Source organism: Panthera tigris, chromosome B4, assembly GCF_018350195.1.
Source record: "Panthera tigris isolate Pti1 chromosome B4, P.tigris_Pti1_mat1.1, whole genome shotgun sequence".
Taxonomy (NCBI): domain Eukaryota; kingdom Metazoa; phylum Chordata; class Mammalia; order Carnivora; family Felidae; genus Panthera; species Panthera tigris.
Window position 1 is genome coordinate 88,597,031 of NC_056666.1, and position 25,656 is coordinate 88,622,686.

The window sequence follows — 25,656 nt, forward strand, 5'->3', positions numbered from 1 at the left end:
CTCCTTAAGGAACTTTTAACTTTGCTTGCAAAAGCCTCTTTATAAGGTCATATCCTCTAACAAATTCCTAATGAAAGGGAGTTTTTGATGATAAAGGCCATTTATTAGCCCACGCTTTGTGTGATTTGTTAATTTCTGATAACCTAAGTTAGCCAACCATTTCTATATTTAGAATTCAGAATTTAGATTTAGCATTTAAAAGGTTAGTGAGCATCATGCCTCTGAGCTATCCAAAGAAGAAACTCTATCGTCTTTCATTGAACTGTTTTAAGATGAGAGCTTTGTGACACTTTCCTTGTGGTTCCCTTTGCTTGGATGTTTGTTTTACCTAGAAATATAAATCATTCTCTAATACTTTAAAAAATAAATCTGCTGGTCGTCACATCATAGACAGGTGCCTGCTGATGATGGTGTGAAACAAGTAGTACTAATCAAAGCAACCATGGCAAAGACAAGCTTAATTGTTGAACAGGAGGAAAACCAGTAGAATGCTGTGAAAATTTTTTTCTCCATGAAGGATGTGTATGGTGAAATTTCTCCTGGGCTCAGACTGTCAAATGTACTTAGACATTTATCAGACTCTGTGTAGATGAATCAAGTAAGCTGACTCCTCAAAACTCTCATCATTGTCAGTCTGAAAGCCTGAAGGAGCCAGGTTCTAGAAAAGACCACTGGAGTTTGAATGACCCTGTCAGGGTCGTTTAACCTCTCAAAGTCAGTTAAGGACCTAAGGGGTAGAGGAGATGAGGTTTTAATTAGGTAGTCTGTAGATCACTTTGAACTCTTGTGAAAAAATTTTATCTTAAGCAGAGAGCGTGCTCATCCAAGATCAGAGGTCTTGTTCCATAGGAAAAGACCTTCACATTACTTACACACGTGCGCACACACACATACACACCCACAGTGTTTACTATAAAAGAAGAAGGATGTTTGGTCTCTCCTGCACTTTAAATTCAGATACACAATTTCTGTCTTGTTCTGATAAAATCTATTCATTATACATACTCAGTTTACATTCATAAAGAAAATGTGAGGCGTGTTTGTACAGTGGGCCAGGAATTGGGGGGAATGTAGTTGAGGGTCCTTGTGCAGCCACTGACTGGTCATGCACAGATGACCTTCTGAGTTGCATTGTGCATGGAATTTTGTACAACTGATGGTATAATAATGATCAGTGAAGCGACAAGTATAAAATACATAGCCTTTAGAAATTGAGGTTGCTGTTTAAGTGCCTTTTCAGACAAATCTTCACTCCTCCCTTTTTTTCATTTCTTGATATTCCCTGGGTGTCAAAAATATTTTGAGAAGTACCTTAACCTCCTTATACCAGCTTAACTTGAAATTACAGTCAACCTTAGTGGTGAGCTGCAGCCTTGTTTGTGGACTTTGATTCCCAACAATATTTCTCCCAGAGGCCTCTTGGTTATTCCAAACATCCTGTGGGAAGAGTTTGTCTTAAATAAAATACGGACACCCAGAAAGAGTAGAAAGAGATGCCTTATGATCATTTATAGCTTAGAATGAACCATGTTTTATCAGATCCTTTGAGTACAGGTTGTGTGCATCGGGCATGAATGCCTGGACTTCTGAGCAGGGAGGGGGCAGAGAGATGGTGCTTTCTGGAAGGGGAGCAAAGGCTTTGAGGACATGCATCTCCTTTTCCATATTTTTTCCTCAACCTTGCCTTTATTTGCAGAAACATGGCTTCAAAATGGCTTTGAGCCTCCATTTGGATTCTTACACCACCACAAGGGCCAGCCAAAGCAGTCAGGATTAGTTTGGCCTTGAGGAACAGAGATACTCAAAATAATGGTGGAAGCAAATTAGAAGTTTATAATCTCTCTCACATAAAAGAAGTCAGTCCCGAGGTTGGTAGCCTTGTGTTGGCATGGAGGTTACATAAAGCCATCCAAGAATCCGGCTTCTCCTAACCCACTGTTCTGAGAAATCTGATTGTAACCTTAGTCCTTATATTTACAGTAGTTGCTGGAGCCCCAGCCGTTGCATAGGTGTTCCTGAAATGGAGAAAGGAAACACGAACAGAATGGAGAAAGGAAAAGAGGGCAGGCACGCCTCCTGTCTCTTAAGGAGAGTTAATGAAAGTCCCATGTGAAATTTTCATGTAATGTTTCATTGGCCAGAACTTAGAATGGGATTCCAGCAGCCCTAGGGAAATCAGGGAGTTACAGCCTTGTAGGTGGCCAGCTCATTCCTAACCAGTTACAGATCAGAGGTTCTGTTTCTTTGAGAGAGGGGGAGAGAGATTTATAGGTAACTAGCCACGCCTGTCAGAGTAGCTAACATTTACCACATGCTCAGTAAGAATGTGCTGGTTATTGTGCTAATAATAAGCACATTACTTGCATTAAGTAATGTGATCCTTATAGCATCTGTCTGTGGTAATTACTATCATTTCCCCCATTTTACAGATAAGGAAACTAAGGCTCAGAGAGGCTTGACCCAGGTTGTGCAATAAGTAATGGAGTAGAATGTCAAGTCCAGGTCTGGCCTTCTGGTCATTTTATCTCTATTATTGTAGTTTGGGGACAACCATTTTCTAACAAAGATCTCTAAATGTTAACACCTCCCTAACAACACACAGCACTAGGCAGTTTATTACTTGCTCATTTGTACTTTTAGAGTCAGTGGCATTAATGTTGCTTCAACAAAAAGATAGGTAAAAAAATTGAACATGTGCCTCAATGGCAACCTGTACTTCTTAGAAGTATTAATTTAAAAAAATCTTTTTTTTAACATTTATTTATTTATGAGAGACAGAGAGAGACAAAGCATGAGCAGGGGAGGGGCAGAGAGAGAGAAATACACAGAATCAATCTGAAGCAGGCTCCAGGCTCTGAGCCTGTGGGCACAGAGCTCGATGCGAGGCTCAAACCCACGAACCGTGAAACCATGACCTGAGCCAAAGTCGGACACTTAACCAGCTGAGCCACCGAGGCACCCCCTAGAAGTGTTCATTTAAATGATCTAACAGATGGATTCATTGGGCTAAAAAGTGAAAGGGTGAGCCAAGATCCTCAGACTCCCTGAGTCTAATCCACTAATTAACTTCCTTTTGCATTTCACATTTGAAAGAGAACTAAGTAGGTTCTAAAAACAGGGAGAAGGCTGTGCTAGAACAAAGCAAAAGTGGATTGTACCAGTAGTCAGCAAACATCTGTTTGAATCCAAGCTCACTTAGTCAATCTGGGAATCTGTATTAGCATGGGTTCTTCAGAGAAAGACCTGGTAGAAGATTTAGAGAGAGAGGAGAGAGATTGAAAGACTGATTATAAGGAATTGACTCATGCGGTACAGAGGCTGAGAAGTCCCATGATTTGCAGACATGAAACAGCAAGCCAGAGAGCGAGGGTATAGTTCTAGTCAACTCTGAAAGTCTGAGAATCAGAAGACCCAATGATAGTGTAAGTTCTAGCCCAAGTTCAAGTCCAAAGAAGATGATTGTGTCTCATCTTGAAGACAGGCAGAGAGAGCAAATTCTCTTTCTCAGCCCTCCTGTAGTAGTCAGGTCCTCACCAGATTGGATGAGGCTCACCCACATCGTTATGAAGACTGATTGATTTATTCAGTAAACATTTTTAAAATGCCTACTACATGGGGCTTAACTGGGTGACTCAGTTAAGCATCCAACTTCAGCTCAGGTCATGATCTCATGGCTCGTGAGTTCAAGCCCTGCATCAGGCTTTGTGCTGACAGCTCAGAGCCTGGAGCCTGCTTCAGTTTCTGTGTCTCTCTCTTTCTCAAAAATAAACATTAAAAAAATTTTTTAAATAAAGTGCCTACTCCAGTGCCAGGCTCTTTGGGATATACTGGGGATATACAGGTGAGAATAAAAATAAACTACATGCTTCCTATCAAAGCACTTATATTCTGGTGAGGAGAAACAGTAAACAAATGTAGAGTATGGCAGGTGTAAGTGCTACGAGGAAAAGTAAGGCTGGGATACACATAAGGCGTTCAGAACAACACCTGGAATATAGTAAACACTTAATAAATGTTCCTTATTTGTGTCACCTGGTGGTGTCATCCCCCCCCCCCCTTCATCATCAGTGGAGTAGGGTTGGAGAGGGGATGGTCCGCCTCTCAGAGTAAATGTGGAGATGGGGGCTGATATCAATGGTAATTAGAGATGGTTGTTACAGCTGTATGTATATGTACATATGTATGGTTTTTCCTTATAATAGATATATATTGCTTTGTAGAAGAAAAGAAAAAGGAAGGTAACTTCCCTAAGAAAACCAGATCAATAGTAGATGTGAACAGGGCTGCCATTGGATTAGTGGAGAGGTGGAAATGCAAAAAGAGAAGAAAGATGGTGACCGAGAGAGTCAGAGGGAGCACTCCAACCAAAGTCAACCTTCACCAGTCTGCTAAAGGGCTCACCATAAAACAGTGGGTTAAAGTGTTAAGCCTGTCCCCTAATACCAAATTCGCAAAAGGTTATGCTGCAGTTTTCTGTCCTATATTAATATCTCTTTGCTTTGCAGCATTATGCTCAGCATTTTAGAAAACAAAGAGCTTACCGTCCTCAGTAAGCAGATTCTAACAAAGATGAACACAGACGGTCGTGATAAATCCACATGAAATTGATTCTTAATTATGTGTAATTGATTATCACACTCCCTATACATCAGTGACACACATGGCTAGCCAGAGTCAAGAGGTAATCCATCCTGAGTTTCCGTTAACATTAGGCAGGAACTGAGAAAATGAAGATTTATACAACCCTTCTTAGGAGGCAAGCATGTTACCCCATTCATTTCTTACAGCAGCCCTGTGAGGCAGGTATTCCTAATCCCAGTGTAACAAATGGGAACTGGGGCTCAGAATGATTAGCTGAGGATCACACAGTTAATGAATGCTCCAAAATCTAAACCCAGCTTCAGTCCCCAGGGCCCATCAATTCCCCACCTGACAGCTGCTGTCGGGAAAGATGTGCAGAGCAGGTGGGGGAAGGAAGGGCGGAATGTGATCTAGTAGATAAAACTCATAGGTAAAAGTCACACTGCATGTTCTTATGGACACTGGTAAAAACTCATTTGAGCTTTCCAGACTGTCCATATGGGTTGCAGAATGGGAAACCCAAATGGCTTTGTGCCTTAAGCTTTAATGTTGGGATATGTTCCTTTGGGCGTGCCACTTTAAGATCTGATCTTTCATTTAGCTTTAATGTTATATGTGTCAACACCACCTGTTCAGCTGTGTGTTCATACACAGTGATTACTGCTAAGTATTCATTAGCTGATACTCCATTCACCTTTGTTTCTTCCTTCCGAACTGTAGTTCCGGTTTGCCTAACAAATTTAAGTAGAGAATGGAAGCTGTGCTAGCACAAACCCAGAGGCCACCAAGCATCTTGTGTGGGATTTGGAAAATGGAGTTGCAAATGCACACAGATATCCACCCTGGCCTTTGCATATCTTTGAACCACTTCTCTCTTTAAAATGTTAAAATACACAACTAATTATTTTTTAGAGCCGATGAGAGGGAAGACACTGTTTATTATTTCAAGCCCTTCCTTGAAAACTCCACCTCAGAGGACTGCTGAGGAAAGCTTTCTTGGCTGGCTTGTGAGCCTCCCACGAACCAGGAGCTAATGCATTCTTCTGTAACAAAGAAACATGCCCAAGGCAAGGTTGAAAAGTCATTCCGAAAGAGCCCAAGATATTTGCCACCACATATCAGAAGATTTTTCTCTGAGCCTCAAAGAGGATATTTATTTATTTATTTATTTATTTATTTATTTATGGCTAAGTATTTATTTTAGCTTGTAGGCATTTTAAGTATTTGGAATATATATATATCCCTGTAGTGAAAATGAAAATTCATTCCTTTGAGACAGACTACAAAGAGGTCTGGGTCTCTGAACAAAACATTGAACAAAGAGAAATAAGGCAGAAAAGATATGTAAAAAGCTCCCAAATTGAAAACCTCTTGGGAGCGCCACATTCTCCATGATGCCACCTGGAATACTTTTTAAAAAAGCAATCTATTTAGAGATCTTGGGTTGACAAAGTGTGTGTGTATATCCTTCTGCTGGCATTATTAATAGACACTTTGATGGAAGGAAAGAAGGGTGTTGGGATCAAGATGACTGCCAGCTTCTGAATTCTAATCTTGGGGTTGACATAGATTGACTTTGGAGACTAAGTTAGCTAATTTAGCCTGGCTTCATTTTCCTCCCAAAATGATTGGGATTAATAAAATTTCCATTGCATGGATCCCTGAGGATGGCTGTTTGATAAGAACTTTATGTGTAGATGCCTTTAAGGACACCCTGCTAATTAATGAAGCCAAATGCTCCCAGGCGCCTGCTTGGAATTTTCATTTTCTCTCTGAGATTTGAGATTTAGTTATGCTTGGCACTTATGAACTACAAATAAGACTGTCTTCTAAAAGCAGTAAGTGTTATGAAGTGGCCAAAAAAAAAAAGAAGAATGTGTTATACCAGGGTGCCTAGGTGGCTCAGTCGGTTAAGCGCTGACTTTGGCTCAGGTCATGATCTTGCAGTTCGTGGGTTCCGGCCCCACATTGCGCTCTGTGCTAACGGCAGGAGCCTGCTTTGGATTCTTTATCCCCCTCTCTGCCCCTCCCCCTTCTCATGCTCTGTCATTCTATCAAAAATAAAATAAAAACATTAAAAAAATTTTTAAAAAGAATGTTATACTGAGAATCCTTCTGAAAGAGTGTTTTATTTAAACAATTACATTCTGCAATACAGTATTACGACTTCTAAGCAGTTACAGTGCTTAGTAACATCTTAATCAGACTGTCAAAAAGCTTCCTTGCACAGATTAAGGCCTCTCACCTTCCTTCGTTGTTCTTCCCCCTACCCGGCACCTTTTTTCTTTTTTTTTTTTAAATAAATGCAATGAGAAGTACATACTAGATTTGAGGCACAGGGTATGTGTCAAATTCCAACCCATTTTTCATCGAAAGAAAAGGATTCTACATCAGTCTTTTCCATTTTAGTTGATGCTGGAATTCTCAAGATTATAGGGCTTTCATTTTATGATTCCAAGTGTCTTGTGTCCTCAGTTTAAATATTTAATGTACTAAACCTTATAACTTAAATGTCTAACCCACACGTGTAATATTGTAGCCGCAGTGTTGGGGTGCAAGAGCTTCTGGCTCTGGGGGTCCGAGAAGACCAGGGTCAGCCACTTGCCACTAACAAAATCAAAAGACTGAGAGACTGAGAGGTGGTGAAACAAGAAAGGAATTTATTTCAGTGCGGCCAACACCTGGAAGATGGCGGACTGACCTCTCAAAGCCTGTTTCCAAAGTGCCCAGAGTTTACATAAGGTTTACATAAGGAAAATGTGAGGCAGAGGTGGGTGGGTATGTGCAGTGGGCAGTGAGGGTCAAATCCATCCTTGCCTTGGGGTTGATCACCGGTAGGGTCTTGCTGGCTCAGGGCAGCCCTTATTGCTTGAGGGGATAGATAGTTTCACTTCCCATCAGGGAATGCTGTGCTCTTAGGGCCTTCCACCTGAGCCAAGAGGCTGGTTGGAAAGGAGAACCCAGCTAGCGAGTTTGAGGTCAGAATGAAAGCAGCTGAAGTCCTCTTGCAATGTTGAAGACATGTGAAACATTTTCCTGAAAAGAATTAAGTATCTAATATTGCAGGAGACTTTGAAATTCTCATAAATTCTTTGGCCTTTCATTTTACATCTGCCTTCCCCCTCATCATTGCCAACTACTTTAAACTTTCCCCTTTTTCACTTCTGCCACTGTGCCCAGGGTGGCCCTGGTTAATAAGTATTCCAGTGCCAACTCTTGGGTATTTTTTTCAGGAGATTGAACTTGTATTTCACTCCCTCTAAAGACTGTATGAAAACCCCTTTTGAAACAAGGGCTTTCTGCATGACCTTCTCCATCACTGACTCTCTCTGTTGACTTACTGGGCAAGGATTAAGTCTCTTTGCAGCTCCGTTTCTTTGATCCATAAAACAAAGACCATCCCTCTGCACTCAGCCTCTCAGGTATGAGAATAAACAAGTGAGCCTCAGTGGGGCTGAGGCCATTGTGGACTTAAAGGATATGAAAGAAAGGTGTTTCATTAATTGTAACAGCATCCATTAAGCACTCACTGTGTGTCACTTATCACTGCAAGTGTTTGACATGTACTCATTCATTTTATCTCCACAATAGCCTTACAGGTCCTATTCTTATTTCCAATTAGAGGCAAGGAAACATGCTAAAAGGCAAAACGTAGATTTGAACCCAGGCGTTCTGGTGCCTGAGTTTAACCATTTATACTGGTGAGAGATGGAATGGGTGGTCTTTTAAGACCACACTCTCCTTCCTCAGTGGCATGGATGCTTAGCAAATATGTGGAGGACGGCTGTGACCTGTAATGTCCTAGGATTTATGGAGTTATTCGACATTTGTCCCAAGTCTTAGGGCCTATTCCCTGTCTCTAAATCCGTTAAAGGGAAAGCGCTAAAAGCATTGTTGCCTTTTGCTCTAAAGTTATTATATAGGATCATCTCTACAGGGCCTTTCAACAAATACAGAGGTCCTGGAAATGCATTGATGATAAGCATGCCACCCTGTCACCGATGAGCTAGACTAGGGAGATAGTTCCATATATTGTGTTGGACGCTGGACTAGATAGAGACAGGTCTTCACAGCTCTGTGCAAAGCCCAGAGTCAGTCTGGGAGCTTCCTGGAGACCATGACACCTGTTTTTAGTGATAAGGGAAGGGTGGGAAGGGTGTTCCAAAAAGCATTTAGCACATGAGTGAAGCACAGATGTGTGAAACCACAGTTACCTGTGCAGAGAACTCCATGCACTTGAATATTACCAGAGTATTAGCAATCATCGAGGTAAAAATAAAAGGAGTTAGTAAGTTGGACTTCTTAAAAAATCCCCTGCCCTTACCACACTCCTTTTACCCCACTACACATGAAGTACTTGAGAGATAAGAAAGGAAAATATCCTTAGTAAAATCAGAATTTCTTAAATAAAGTGACATTCATTTCGTGGTAGAAATCTCTGATAATTGTGAAGTAGGCAGATACTATACCACATTAATTGCTCTCATGAAAAATTACTCTTAGGCAGTAATGAACCGATATCAATCAATAGAGAATAAAATGTAATTGGATTTCTAGTAATAGAATGTAATGGAATCAAATAGGACAAGGCCTATTTGTGGTACATAGTAGGGGGCTCAAGAAATGTTTGCTGAACGTGACTGTTCATCGAGAGTTCATAAACAAAACCAATAACCCCTGTCTATGACTCAAAGACTTAAATTAGAAACTGCCTCTAGTGACTGCTACAGCAGAGCTAGGCGAGATTAAGATTAATAAATACAGGTCACTCTTGTTACAAATAGAAACATTTTCTTTTTAATAAGGCATAAAATAATTTATCTTCTTTAGGATAAATTTGTCATTTTTTATTAAAAGTTTTTATTAAAGCAGCACAATCTTGTGAAAATAATCATTTATATTGCCACCTTAAGATTACCATTAAATTTAGCATTTTGAAAAAGACGACTAATGCTCTGCTTTAACTTAAAAATTATAATCAAAAATGAAAGCTTGTGGCAAATATGTGTATCACCCCCACACCTATCAAAGAGTTCTTGGGTTTTCCTCCTTGGCGAGCACTTGATGATTGATCACGAATCAGCTTGGGAGCTAATTAAAGTCACTAGAGTGATAGATATCCTGGTATAAGGTTCATCTGTATAATGGTGTGTTAGACTATGTGGGCATTGTTCATTTCTAGATGTTTTCTGTGCAACAGAGCAGATGACTTACAGCCTCAGAGCCCAGGAGGAATCTTACATTCGCAGCATAGCATGGTATACTGCTTGCCTCAGATCAACAGAAGCAGAAGAAAATAATTAGTATAATTTGTTGTCACACTGGCTTTTCCTTTTGGTTAAAATGTATCTGCCATTTACCTGGACACTGAAAAAAGTCAATTCCTCTAGCTGCTGAGGAGTATCTTATATACATACACACACACTCAAATCATAAATTCTTATGATATTTAGCTGTCACAAGGCTAATACCCGAAATCGTGAACTCACAGAATTTTAGAGTTGGAGAAGGCTTGGGGGATCCTGTGGTCCAGTCGCCCCTTTCACAAAAGGTGAGAAAGCTGTAGGCCAGCGGAGATGAGTGGTCTTGCCAGCGGGTCACGCTGGTGGGCATGGCAGCTTGAGGGCTCACCCCCTTGGAAATCTAAGACATGAGTGCCCCTTCCCCTAACAGGGGCTCTGGAAGCTAGAGAGGAAAACAGTTTCCAACAGAAAACAAAAACATGAATGACAGTATGGATTCTGTTTTCGTCTAGACTGCTAAATGCCATCCTATCTCATTCCTCTGACCTTCATCAAATACTCTCCTTTTAGAGGGATATATTAAAATCCTTTTGGAAAGAAGACTTCTAGTTACATGATCAGTTTTTCCTTCTGTGATTTGGACTCCAGTGTGCACTTGTTCTCTCATTCCACACTTATCAAGGTGTTGGAGAGGTTTAGTTTGATCATCCCCCTAATTTTGGTTATGTAGGGAGACCTCATGTTGTCAGCTCTAATAGGTGAGACCTGCACTGAGGGTCAGAAGGGCTGAGGTCACAGAGCTGTTTTGTAGCAAAGCTAAGACCAAAAGCCAGATTTTTTGGATTTCATAGACCTAAGCTCTTCGTTGAAATAGTGCTCTATATAATTACTCCTGAAACAAAATCTTTAACATGACGCTGAACATAATAGAATTATTTTTTAAACATTTTCATTAGCCATAGTTCCTCCCTTTGCATATATGTATTCTCTGTTCTTCCTTTTGTTTATCCTCTGCATTTCTCTTGCCCTGTCTTTTGGTTGGTTGGCAGTCCCTAGCCCGCAGGGTCCAGAGTCCCAGACAATGCCTTTTGTTCAAAGAATTTGTTTGGATTATAAGTATAATTTGATGATAAATTCAGACTGGTGTACTGATTTCATTTCACTGGAGCCACAGCATACCCAAGTTTTCCTTGATAAAAAAAAAAAAAAAAAAACAGCATCTCAGGGCGCCTGGGTGGCTCAGTCGGTTAAGTGTCCAACTCTTAATTTCAGCTTAGGTCATGATCTCATGGTTGTGCAGTCGAGACCTGCGTGGCACAGTGAGCATAGAGCCTGCTTAAGATTCTTCCCCTCTCCCTCCACCCCTCCCCACCTCGTGCATGAACACTCTCCCTCTCTCTCAGAAAAAAAAGACAGCATCTCATACTATTTAATTGTTAATCTTGATTTATTTGCTCATTCTAGAGTTTTGCTGAAATTCTTAACATATACATACATAAATGGAAATATCGTCAATTTCCTTCCCTTTACCTCTATCAGAATGATAATCTTTCCAGTCTGGAGAAATAATTACATGTTTTTACAATAGTCTGTGATGGGGCGCCTGGGTGGCTCAGTCAGTTAAGCGTCTGACTTCAGCTCACGTCATGATCTCATGGTTAATAAGTTGGAGCTCCCGTGTCGGGCTCTGTGCTGACAGCTCAGAGCCTGGAGCCTGCTTTGGATTCTGTGTCTCCTTCTCCTTCTGCCCCTCCCCCCCATCTATCTGTCTGTCTGTCTGTCTCTCTCCCTCTCTTTCCCTCAAAAATACATTTAAAAAAACATGAAAATAACCTGTGATAATTTTTTTCAAGCATCAGTAACTGATATTTACTGTGCACTTATTGTAAGTCATGCTTTTTGTGCTCTTTACATGTGTAAACATGTTTAATACTTCCAACTACCCTACATGTGCAGTGAGTAAGAATGTTAGGCTGGTTTTACAGTGAGGAAGTTGAGGCACAGAAGGGTTAAGTTACTTCCCCAAGATCACATAGTAAATTAAGTGCAGGAGCAGGATTCAAACCCAGGCAGTCTGTTCTGTGAGTCTGACCTCTAACCATCAGTATACTCTGTCTCAAAGTGAGTTCTCCCTGTTATTTTGCAAATATAATTGAATTTTGTAAATTCTGCTTTCATAGACCCATGGAGAAGCATATCAGCCTAGAAAGAGGAGATGATTTGTAAGAGTTCATCATCATGACCATCTTACAGATCACTCAGTACCTCAGAGATCAGCAACTTTTCCAGCCCTGATGCCACGAATAAGAAGAAAAACGCAGTGACAAAGAGCTCAGTCAGTTCAGTGTCTGACTCTTGATTTTGGATCTCATGGTTCCTGAGTTCAAGCCCCACATTGGGCTCCATGCTGACAGTGCAGAGCCTTCTTGGGATATTCATTCATTCTCTCTCTCTCCCTCTCTCTCCACCCTCTCCCCACCCCCCTTCTCTCTCTGCCCCTCCCCACTCACACTCTTTCTCTAAATAAATAAATGAATAAACTTTAAAAAAGTGACAAGTGTCACTCATAGGACTTAAGTGAGAGGTAGAGGTTGAGGGTAGGAACTAAGAGATCCATTCTAGGTATTGACTGAGCAGCATTAATATAGAGGTTTGGCTTCAACTGTCTTTACATTCTTCTTTTCTTTGTTTTTTTTTAATTAAAAAACATTTTTTTAAGGTTTATTCATTTTTCAGAGACAGAGCGTGAGTGGGGGAGGGGCAGAGAGAGAGGGAGACACAGAATCTGAAACAGGCTCCAGGCTCTGAGCTGTCAGCACAGAGCCCGACGCGGGGCCTGAACTCACGGACGGCAAGATCATGACCTGAGCTGAAGTCGGACACTTAACCAACTGAGCCACCCAGGTGCCCTTGTTTTTGTTTTTTGTTTTTTGTTTTTTAAGTAAACTGTATGCCCAAAGTGGGGCTTGAAACTCATGACCCTGAGACTGAGTCGCATCCTCTACCAATGGAGCCAGCCAGGCACCCCCATCGTTACGTTCTTTATATAAATAAAATATGTACATCCCCCTCTACTTTTCCCCTTACAGTAGCTCTCAGACTTAAATGTAAACTGATTAAAAAGAAGCCTACGTGGGAATGCAAACTGGTGCAGCTACTCTGGAAAACAATATGGAGTTTCCTCAACCCAGCAATTGTCGTACCTGACGACCCAGCAATTGCACAACTAGGTATTTATCCAAAGAATATAGGAGTGCTGATTTCAAGGGGCACACGCACCCCAGTGTTTATAACAACACTATCAACAGTAGCCAAAGTATGGAAAGAGCCCAAATGTCCATTGACTGATAAATGGATGAAGAAGATGTGGTATATACATGCAATAGAATAATACTAGGCAATCAAAAAGACTGAAATCTTGCCATTTGCAACAACGTGGATGGAACTAGAGGGTATTATGCCAAGCAAAAGTAGAGAAAGACTTCACTTGTGTGGAATTTAAGATACAGAACAAATGAACATAAGGGAATGAAAGCAAAAATAATATAAAAACAGGGAGGGGGACAAAACACAAGAGACTCTTATATAGAGAGAACAAACTGAAAGTTGCTGGAGGGGTTGTGAGTGGGGGGATGGGCTAAATGGGCAAGGGGCATTAAGGAGGACACTTGTTGGGATGAGCCCTAAGTGTTATATGTAGGGGATGAATCACTGCATTCTACTCCTGAAATCATTATTGCATTCTGTGCTAACTAACTTGGATGTAAATTAAAAAACAAAACAAGACAAAAACAGTTAACCAGCTTGTGGCCAACCTGGTTTCCTTTCTATCTGTCCATCCACTTCCCTTACTCCTAAATTCCTTTAAAGCAAATTCCAGGCATCTATTTCATGTGTAAATATTTTGGTCTGTGTATCTAAAACACCATACCATTATCACCCCTAAATTTTTATAATTCTTTAATAGCTATAGATATGCAGTCAATGTTCTGATGTCCAGTTGTCATAGAAATCCATATTTTAAAAAGTTTGTTTGTATCAGGGCTCAAGATCTCCACGTTGCAATTGTTGGATAGACCTTTAAATCACCTTTACCCTCAAGGGGGTCCCTGTAGAGAATAGGGACCCCATCTCTCTCTCTTTTTTTTTTTTTCCTTGAAATGTTTTTGTTAAGCTGGATTTTTAATCCTTTAGAGTTTTCCAGAGTCTGCATTTTGCTGATTGCAGCTCCCACTGTGGTTTAACATGTTCTTCTGTTCTCTCAATCTCCAGAGTAGTTGACTCTTTTTTTCTTTTTCCTATTCCTTACTGTTTGTTTGCTGCACATTGTACTAAAGTAGAAAAATAAACATTTCTTATGGTTATGTATGGATATGGGGGGGAGGGAAGGAAGAAGCCTAGGAATCTTTCTCCCCCCTACTGCCCATTGGCCTACCCTGAAGTCACAACTTTGTCTTCCCACTGAGTAGAGATTGTGTCTCATCTCTGGTCTGAAAGCCTAGCACAGTGCCTGACTTACGATACTCAATAGCTATTCAGAGGATTAATAAATGCAGATCAATATACTTTGCTTCCTGAAACCTGGACTAATATCCATGCAATTTTATAGTAACTGTCAGCATACGTTGAAAGGGTGCTAATTATGGGATGTACGTTATAGAAAGGCTAGAAGCCTTTTCAAAGTGTGAATTCACGTCATGAGTGTTATGAACATGTGAGTGTCTATGCCGGCAACTCCTAGGCACTCCTTATTGGTATGTTAGTTATTAAGAGGTTTTGATTAGCCTAGGTCTCCACAATGAAATACCAGGAAAGGCCTCCATCTGGTCTGCTTTGCCTTTTCAAGGTGGTGGCCTGTATCTCTTTGCTTAGAGCCTGAATATGAAGCAAGGCAATCTGGCCCCAGAGCCTGCACACTCACTTCTATGTCAGAACATAGAAACCGTCAAGAATGAGAACTGTCCACTCTGGGCTGCCTGGATGGCTCAGTAGGTTGAGCGTGTGACTTCAGCTCAGGTCATGATGTCACAGTTCATGAGTTCGAGCCCCGCATCAGGCTTGCTGCTGTCAGCCTGTCAGCGCAGAGCCAGTGTCCTATCTTCTGTCCCCCTCTCTCTGCCCCTCTCCTGCTTGCATTCTCTCAAAAAATAAGTATTTAGAAAACAAAACAAAAAACTATCCACTCTGTTATGTGCTTCCCTGCATTCTATCATTTAATCCCCATTTTACCTCAGGGGGGAACTAGGGCCCAAGGAAGTTAAGAAACTTGCTGGCTAGTAAATGGTAGCACAGGAGCTCGGATCCAGTGGGGCCTGGCTCCAGAGACTATTCAACACCAAGGTTGGCTCAGGATTCTAAAGAGCAAGAGGACTTGAAGTTGCAGATGGAAGGATCCTGGCATGCACTGTTAATGAGTGCTCTCTTAAAGGTACTTCCTGACCTCTGCCCCTGTCTGAAATAAGCCCCCAGAGACACAGCTTGGCCAAGCAGAGGCCATAACCTCCACTGAGGTTGCGCAGCCCCCGGAAGGGCCAGATTCCCTGCAACACAGCCGCTGGGGCTCAGCATAGGGTGGCCCGGGGGTCCTTCATTCCCGATGCACTCAAGAACTTGCTGGGAGACAACAGGAATGGGCTTCCGAGGCTCTGGCCCTAACTTGGTGGTTTTGTTGGTCTGGCACTTGCAGAAGCTCCGTTACAATTAGAGCCTTCTTGTATATTGATTGTAGAAAAGAGACCTTTATCTTAGGATGTTAAGGAAACTCCAAAAATGTAGTTTCTCAGAAGAGAAACTAACCGTCCATTAGTAATTGATGGATTTAGTAAACCAGCAGGCTATGTATGGAATTAGGAAATATTGTCACTAACATACTGCTTTTCATTTCCTCTCACCCCAGCCACCATGCCTGTCTTTTTTCAGGGGCCATGAACCCCAAACGCTCACTATATTTCACAGTGATTTAGAGCTATTTATCATCTCATTAGTCCAATCCCAGGGATTTTATTGGCAGTGCTATTTAGGATGCTGGAGATGGAGAAGAATAATGCCGGTACATGCTAGGTATTTGGTAAATATTTGTTAAGTGAACAAATGAATGGACAAGCTGACTATAGAATGGCTTTCTGCCCTTCATTTGTTTCTCACCAAATGCCTATTTTACTCTCACTGTATAAAAGCAATATTAAGAATCCAAAAGTGCCTAGGACACTGTTGGTGCCCTAGCTAAAGTTAGGTCCATGATACTGGGTGGGTACATAGATGTCTATGACACATGGCAGAGGGTCAGAAGTGCTATCAATAAGAAGGTCCTGGCAGTTGGAAGAACAAGATGGCCATGGCTGGGGAACCAGGGAACACATAGCAGTAGGTGAAATCTGAGCTTGCCTTAGAGGATGAGTCAAAAGGTTAGGTCGAGGTGCTGGGGGAGGATATGGCAGGCAGTGGGATTGGCTTGGGAGGAGACCACTGTGGCAGGAAAGTGTGCACATTCTGAGGAGGGAGCTTTAAGTGATTGACTCAGAATAGTGTACAGAGTGGTACTTGGGCTGGTGTTAGTACTACACTGGGAGGTCCTCCATGTGGAAGGAGACATGACAAGTCTGAGAGAGAGTGAGAAAAGAGAAAAGGCCCTATAACTGTTATCCTAGATTCTCTTTCTTTCCATTCCTCCTGTTTTATGCTAAATGAGGTTACTTCACACCCCACACCATCTTGCATATCTTCATGAGATTATTGCTGAAATACTGCTTTGATCATGCTATTTATAGCTCTGTGGATTCATGAACCCCTAGAGTCCATTTAAAACTTTTTGGTTAAGGTTTCAAGGCTCTCCTAATCTGGCCTGTGACAACTTCTGCATTCTTATTCTCTGGCTCCCTCACCCAATCATCCACTTTTCAAGCCCTTCCCTAAATCCCCTCCTTGAAGTCATAATTTACTTATGTCCACCTTACCTACATACCTTTACCCTTACCCCACATACCTTTGCTGGTACTATCCTTCCAGCTTGAATGTCTTCTCCCTTCATCCATGTCCATCAGAATCTCCAAGCCCCATTTTTTAATCTCCAAAAATTTAAACTCTTAGAGGAAGAAAACCAAGGGACGCCTGGGTGGCTTAGTTGGTTGAGCATCCAACCTTGGTTCAGGTCATGATCTCATGGTTCATGAATTTGAGCCCCACGTTAGGCTCTCTGTTGTCAGCACAGAGCCCACTTTGGACCCTCTGTCCACCTCTCTCTGCCTCTACTCCATGTGCATGCATGCACTGTCTCTCAAAAATAAATAAACATTAAAAAAAAAAAAGAAGTAGGAAACCAAATCTTTAAAGTTACAGGCATCGTTGCCTTATGGATAATAAGCACCAAGCAAATAGTGAGTGAATAATTATCTGTTAGCCCTTCTTTTCCACTATTCCTAAATATAACCAAGAATGGCTCTATCCCCCAGGTAAAGAGGACTTCCATTTGTACAGTGTTTTAGAGTTACCAAAGTTTACAACATAGCAGTCTAGAACACCAAATCTGGAATCAGACTGTCAAGGTCTCAACTGTTGCTGCCACTTGCCAGCTGTGTGACCTTGGGCAAGTTAATTAACCTTTCTTTGCCTTTCTTGTGTCTTCTGTATAACAGAGAGAATAAAGGTACATACCTCCTAAGTGTTTTTACAAAGACCAAATAAGCTATTATTTATAAAATGCTCAGAATGGTGTCTGGCACATAGGAAGCATTACATAATGCTTCTTCCCTAAATATATGCATTTTACACATATATGTTAATGGTGTATATTATATATGTACACAGACATATTGTAAGTACTCAGTAAAGTTTGTTACACACACACACACACACACACACACACCTAGGAACACACAATTGAGTGTCCACAATGACCTTGTAAGGTGAGCAGAAGTGTAAAATAAATTCCCTGTACCTGGTAACTGGTAGATCCATTCCCGGAACCATGTCTCCTCACTTCTGTGCCACAAGTCGGAAAGTAATAAAGCCTTAATCCACTGATCCTCTCCAAACACGTGGCTACTTTTCCGATACATAATGATTTCATGACCCTAAATATTAAAATTTACCATAGATATTTTAATTATTTTGACTTAAAGTACAAGAGGAGTGTAGGATACATTGTATGACTCTGTCAATAAGGAAAAAAAATATTAATAGCTTCTGTGCAAAAGTTTTTGCATAGGATTTCACAAGTGCAAAGAAATCCATGATATGGTCACTTTCTGTTTGACGATACTCTTCTACAGTTACGAAAAGATGGATTAGGAGAGGTAAATTGAGTGTGTTCAACGGAGAATTATGCAGGAGGTTTTAGTAGAGAAGAATTCACAGAGGAAAATATGTTATTGGAGTACATTTAAATGGTATATGACTATCATGTCATTTGGTATGCAAATACTTGTGTTTGCATGAAGCTTATGGAGAAGCTATTATTTTCTTTGCAGTATGTGTAAAAAAAAAAAGGCACCTTTGAAAAATAAAAGCTTTCTTCTACTTCTTTGAAAAAGAGAAAACTGTCTTATTTTATTTTAAATACAAAACACATTTAACTGCTGCCAACAGCTTACATTTTAAATAATGCAGTTTGTACTTGCATTCATTATCTGCAATTAGAGTTCTAAAAAGCTTTTAGTGTTTTTCTCCCCAACTTTTAAAATTCATTCATTGTCATTGCTAACATTTTAGAAAATAGTGGAAACCCTAAGTCACATTGGAAAACTGAACAAAGAAATTTCCTTCTGGAAATTACCATCAAACTAGGTAGAAAACCCTCAGCTATTGTACTGAACCACGTTATGATGGGATATTTACACCCTTTTCTTGCTAGTCTTAGGTCAAGAATGTTTTCCTTTTTGGGACTTCTTGGTGGCTCACTCAGTTAAGCCTCTGACTCTTCATTTCGGCACAGGTCACGATCTTATGCTTTGTCGGATCAAGTCCCTCATCAGGCTCCACGCTGACAGTGGGGAGCCTGCTTGGGAATCTTGGTCTCTCGGTCTCTCTTTCCCCACACCCTCAAAATAAATAAATAAACATTTTTTTTTAAAAAGAGAATGTTTTTCTTTTAACCCAGGCTAGTTTATAAGCATCACCATGCTGGCAGCCAGCTCAGTGTCCTTAGTTCATAAGGCTTAGTTTCTGCAAATCACTTGGTTATGCTGGTCCTCAGCATCTAAATAAAGCAAGAGTTCAAGTCTTTTCTTCAGGATGTTTTTAAAATAAATAATTCTCAGATACCCGGGGCTGTCTGGAATGCCTTTTCATCTATCTATGATGGAAGTCATATGTTCTCATTTCTTCCTGGGTATTAGCAAGAAGAATAGTCAGCTAAGCAACTGTGTGTGTGTGTGTGTGTGTGTGTGTGTGTGTGTGTGTGTGTGTGTGTGTGTGTGAGAGAGAGAGAGAGAGAGAGAGAGAGAGAGAGAGAGAGAGAGAGATTTTTTTTTTCACCCTCTCTTTAAAGATGTAATTGGAACCAGGACCCAAATGGTGTGTGGGTTTGCTTCAGGCAGGGTATACAAACAGAGCCAAGCCTAGAAATGCAAGGTGTGTAGTAAATTCATTGACCTCGCTGTTTGCCCAGCTGTAGGGTCACTCCCTTTTCATTCCCCAGCTGCCCAGCTGCTTCTTAATGCTATTTTATTTTTCTTTTAAACTGGAGTAACCAACGAAACTTTTCCTGGGCAGGTTTGGTAATTACTAAAAACAGACAACTTTGCAATTACACACAGCTCAGAGAAAGCTGCCATGCTTTGTACTTTAGCCCTTACTTTGTTCTTGTTCAACAATGCCTGTAATGTGATTTGCTAGCTTACGTTTTTAAGGAAAGACATTATCAGATTTTATGAAAATAAGTAAAAACTCTTCATTAACCCCATGTTTTCCTTTTCAAAAAGTCACCTTGGAAGTATGTATTAAGTTGAACCATTAGAAAGTGCTGACTTCCTACCTTCTATATAACCTACTGAAACAGCAATTTCATGTGCTTCAACCTAAGTAAATATATTGCGGTGAGGCTTCCGGTTCCCAAACTATTTTAAGATTCATCTTTGGAGATGAAAAAAATATCAAGTTCCTTACTTCAAAATCTCTTTAAATCTCTTCTTAACAACTACATTTTAGTTATAAAGGTGGCTCTGAATAACTTCTGGTTATTTACGAATGAAGTAAAATCTATTTTATGTGGATGCAAATTTGACATAATTTATGGAAAAGTGCCACCACGGATAATTGGGTGCTAAATTCTGGTATGTGCCTTGATACGTCCATGGCACTGGAGTCCTACTGTGATATGTTGTTTCTTTTAAGGAGTATAAATGTGCTTAAAGTCAACAAGTTTCAGAATTGGCCCAGACGTCTGACTCTACTTATAAATAGCAGATTGAAATTATATTGGAAAACTGTGATTTTTAGGTAAAATCTTTGAAAATCTGTAACTTTTATTCTGTATCTAAAAAAACAAGGATTATATACAGATATAATAGATACTATAAGAGTAAATATACTTATTTATTACTTGACAAAATGTTTGTTAAGCATCTCTGTTTTCTAAATGCTTTGGAAAATAACTATACAGATCACTTTTTTTCAGATTAGCAGAGTATTAAATAGGAAGTTTGTGTCAAAACTTCCAAAATGTGCAGATTGTCTAACTGTAATTCTCTGAAAATGTACCATAGGAAATATAATTTTGTGCATAAATATTTCTGTAACTAACATAATCCAAATGTTTAAAGATTCAAATTTTATTTTAACAAAAATTTTAGTTGAGAATTGTTTGTGTAAGTTTACAACATACATGGAAAGGATACATTAAAAACTTTATTTTCTATATATTCCTAAAGTTATTAAAATGCAACTTAGGTGTATCATTTATAAAACAAGAAATAGGATACATATAAAGGGTTTCAGCACAGCTTTCTTTATAAAGCAAAAAGTTGAAATATCCTAAAATGTTCAACAATTGGAAATTAGTCAAGCTGTGTCCCAGTCATATAAAAAAATATTATACAGTCCTTAAAAATATTTTTAGAAGAACATTTAGTGTTATAGAAAAGTGTTCTGATCTGTCAAATGAAAAGAGGATATAGAAGATTAAAAATTGTTAACACAGTATGGTACAAATGTTTTAAAAGGAGAAACGTGTCATTTTCAAGTAAAGAAGTCTGTGTGTTTTCATAGGAAAAAGACCCAAGTGGCTGGACCAAAAATCTTAACAGTGGTTATCTCTGTGTGCTTTTTATATTTTCTTTTTTGTGTCATATGTTTTCTGCATTGTAACATAAAGTATTTGTGGTCAGAAAAACAATTATTTTTAACTATGTATGTACGAACTTTAATATTTCCATTTTGTATTTTGACAAGTAGATTTTATACAAAAAAACTGTTTAGTAAAATCTGTGCTAATTTGGAGTTTTTTATAATTCCAAGGTTGGGGTAAAATTTATCCATGAATAATGGTTTATTCTGCAGATTAATAATGCAGAGATTTTAGAGAACACTTTTAAGCTTAAGGGAACTTTTCAAGTGCACTGAAAGCATGTGTAAGACTCTGTAAATCACTTTTTCATCAAAGCCTATCCCCTAAGTGCCTCTTCCTGGCAGGTGAATTTGCATATTTCTCCTTGCTTTATGTAGACGCAATCGTCCATAATTCATCTGTTTGACTAGCAATCTGGCTCTCCCCCTGCCAGTTGGAAGGTGATATTTTTAACGTATTCCTCATATAATGGCTTCCATTCACTCTCTGAGTTATAGACAGGCATCTTGTAACAATTTGGGTCACATTTTCACAGGTGATGAAAACATACCATATGTATCATGCAGAGAGCATCAGTGCAGAGAGCAAGCTGAAAGAGGCTGAGAAACAAGAAGAAAAGCAAATTGGAAGATCCGGTGACCCGGTCTTTCATATTAGACTGGAAGAGAGACATCAGCGGCGAAGCTCTGTAAAGAAAATTGAGAAAATGAAAGAAAAGGTAAGTAAAAACATTACAGAGCCTTTCTGTCCTCACTTGAGGTGACAGTACTATGAACCTCATTGAGGTGACAGTTGCAGTAACTGATAGACACACATTATAAATTGTGAAATGACACACATTTCCTCCAACAGGAATGAAAAATGTTTAAAAAATATAAAAATCATGTAATAACAGCTGGGCATCATTTAGTATTGAATGCCAAGTATTCAGTACACAATGTGGAGAACTTGAATATTAACAAAGAGATTTCATTGCAAATGGTCCTGAAGCTCAAATACATACTTGGGTACTTTTAGTTCTTTAAATCAGTTTCAAAATGTACTTTTCTCAGAGGACTTCAAAGTTCATTTGTATATGTAGAATACATTGTTCAAATTAATAGAAAGTCATGTATGTTTCTGTGACTAAGTGACTTTGTTCTCTTTCCCAATACCTGGACCTTCTTCATTTCCAGAGACAAGCAAAGTATTCGGAAAATAAGCTAAAATCAATTAAGGCACGGAATGAGTATCTCTTAACCCTTGAAGCAACCAATGCCTCGGTTTTCAAGTATTATATTCATGATCTTTCAGATTTAATTGATGTAAGTACTTGAAATTTTTATGTTTTCCATATATTTTTTTTTAACTTTTTTGAACTTACTTATTTTTTTTAGTGATCTCTACACCCATACGCCCAATGTGGGACTTGATCACTAACGAGAGTGATCACTCACTCTTTCAGGGCGCCTGGATGGCTCAGTTGGTTAAGTGTCTGACTCTCGAGTTTGGCTCGGGTCATGATCTCATGGTTTGTGAGTTTGAGCCCAGCATCAGGCTCTGCATCAGCACAGAGCCTGCTTGGGATTTTCTCTCTCCATCTCTCTCTCTGTCAAAATAAATAAATAAACTTAAAAAAAAAAAAAAAGAGAGAGTCATTCACTCTTCCAACTGAGCCAGCCAGGCACCCCTATGTTTTCCATATTGAGATGTAATTAGCAATTGAAATACCGTCATTTCTGAAACCGGTGTTATTTTATGTAATACTTAGAAGGAAAAAATGCTGCCAGTTAAACTGTACATGTCGATTCTAAGATGCATGTGAAAAAGTGTGCATCCCAAAACCAATAGAAAGCAAATTATTAAGTTCCGTGAAGCTATGAATGCCTGGTAAACTCAGCTGGGAAGGGGACCTACTCATTTTTAAATTATGCGATGGCACAACCCTAAATGCATTCGTTGATTCCAAATACATTTCTTGGTTATTAGGGCGCCTGGGTGGGTCAGTTGGTTAAGCGTCCAAGTTCGGCTCAAGTCATGATCTCATGGTTCATGGGTTCGAGCCCCGCATCGGGCTATGTGCTGACAGCTCAGAGCCTGGAGCCTGCTTCAAATTCCAAGTCTCCCTCTCTCTCTGTCCTTTACTCGCTCACACTCTGTCTCTCTCCTCCTGAAAAATAAATAAACATTAAAAAAAAAATACATTTCTTGGGCCCCACTATTGTGAGATGCTGAGGCTTTGACAAACATATACACTTGTTTTTCCTTTTTTAAGTTTTTATTTTAATTCAAGTTAACGTACAATATTCTATTAATTTAAAGTGTATGGTATTATGATTTAACAGTTCCGTACACCACTTTGTGCTCATTACAAGTGCATTCCTTAATTTCCATCACCTATTTTACCCATCCCCCACCCCCAAGCATATACACTTCTTCAGGAATGGAAAGTGGAAAATACAGATACTAAGCAAATGACGACACGCATGATAGCTTTGTTACTAGTTGTGGTAAATACTGTAAGCAAAATAGAGTGGACAGAAACCACGTTTATAAATTTATCTAACGCTATACTTTCCATCTGAGGATATGCTATGAAAAGCGGTAATGGGGCTCATTCCAAACCCTCTAAGTCTATATGCAGTGTTAGGTTCATGCAGTGATTACTGCTGTGACTTCCCATCTGCATCATGCTTTCATTCAGAAAACCTGCGCTGAGTAGCACGGTCACTGTGCCAACACTGTAGGAGACCACAGAGGTGACACAGACAGAAATCCCAGTCTAAAAACACACATATCTGCAAATAAAAGAAAAAAAATGATATCGTAAGAAAAGCACAGATGAACTGATAGAGGTTCACAGAGTTTCCTGCTGGGAACTTTATTCATGTGCTGCTTTGTATTGATTGAATTCAACAATTTAAAGATGATAAAAATTTTTCCTATGGCTCCTAGTAGATCTACAATAGGTTAAAGCAACTTTATTTATTTCAATTTAAGTCTCATGGAGTTAGCTATTTTAGAGCCACAGTTTGGGACTTCTGCAAAAGAATTGCTAAGTAAGGGAATTATTTTTTTTAGTTTATTAACACTGATGTACTTTATATATACATACATATATATATATATATATATATGTATGTATATATATGTATGTATATATATATATATGAAGTTTGTTTATTTTGGGGAGTGAGCAAGCAGGAGAGGGGCAGACATCTTCGAGAGAGGGAAAGAAAGAGAATCCCAGGCGAGCTCTGCACTGTCAGATGCTTAACCGACTGAGCCACCCAGCACCCCTGATGTGCCTTTTCTTTTTTTAATTTGAGTCTAAAAACAGTTTTATCTCCTACTGTCATAATTTCTTTATACAGAACCCTTTAGTAATAAAACCAGGAAAAACTTTTTTCTCTTCCTTTCTTACAAGTATTTTAATCAAGTAATTAATTTTCTTATGGCACTCTGATGAAAGGAATTTTTTTTCTTCTAGACTTCTAGGTTTTCTGAATAAAAATGAATGATTTTATGGCCCCTGTTTTCGAACTTAGATTTGTAAGAATTCTGCAAAGTATATAGAATATAGAGCTAATTCTTTGTAACTACTCCACTTGCTTATTTTTTTGGTTTAGGGCTTATTTTTGGAGTACTTGGCTAGGCCCAAATGAGTTTAACGCAAGGAAAGGTCTCCATATATTGAAAAGTATTTCTTTAACACCTGCAGGGTACCAAGCACTCTTCTTGACAGCGGGGATCCAGCAATGAACAAAACAAAAGTCCCTGTCTTCATGGAGTTTATGTAGTCATTAAGGAGTCAGCTCATAAACATATTTACATGCACACACACATTATATAGTAGTGACAGTGCTATTAATAAAACCACCATCAGTCTACTTCTTTTGATGGTATTCAGGAAAAGCCTGGTATTTGAGCAGAGAAGTGAGCTGGAGAGCCCTATGCCTATATGGGGAAGGAATCCCTCATACAGAAGGACTGGTAAGGCTCAAGGTATAGAGGCAGTGACTTGTTTGGCAAGCTGAAGATGCTCAAGGAATAGCAAACAACGGAGTAAGTGAGGAGGAAGGTTCTGGAAGAGAATGTAGACAGAAACCCAATTAGGGTCTTTTGGACAGGAAAAGGGGTTTAGATTGTGTTCTAAGTGTGGCGGGAAGCCATTGAAGGGTTTTACTCAGGGAAGTGACATCACATAGTTGACATTTTGAAGACTCATTCTGGCATCTGGGTGGAAAGCAGACTGAGGCGGGTGAGGAAGACAAGAGTGAAAACAGCGAGCTGTATCTAGAATCTTTTGCCATTGTCCAGGCTAGAGATGGTGCTGACTTGGACTGGCATAGTAGCAGTAAACCTGTGAGTAGTTGGTTGGATTCAAAATATATTGAAAGTAGAGCTAGTAAGAATTTGATATAGTAGTTGGAAAGAAGGATAAACAGGACTCCAGGTTCAGGTCCTGAGTAACTAGGTTAACAATGGTGCTTTTTACTGAGTTGGGGACCCTGGAGAGAAGTGGGTTGAAGGGCAGGGAGCCCTAGTTCTGTTACATATAGTAAGATTGAG

General features: G+C 39.7%; 1 protein-coding gene across 1 annotated transcript in view; it reads left to right on the forward strand.

The window, feature by feature from the left end:
* The window catches only part of SRGAP1 (SLIT-ROBO Rho GTPase activating protein 1), a 281,933-nt gene that overhangs the window by 168,179 nt on the left and 88,098 nt on the right, over positions 1-25,656 (forward strand). Inside the window, 2 exon segments of the mRNA XM_007082210.2 lie at positions 21,641-21,823; positions 22,281-22,409. Coding sequence (XP_007082272.2) covers positions 21,641-21,823; positions 22,281-22,409 — 312 coding nt within the window.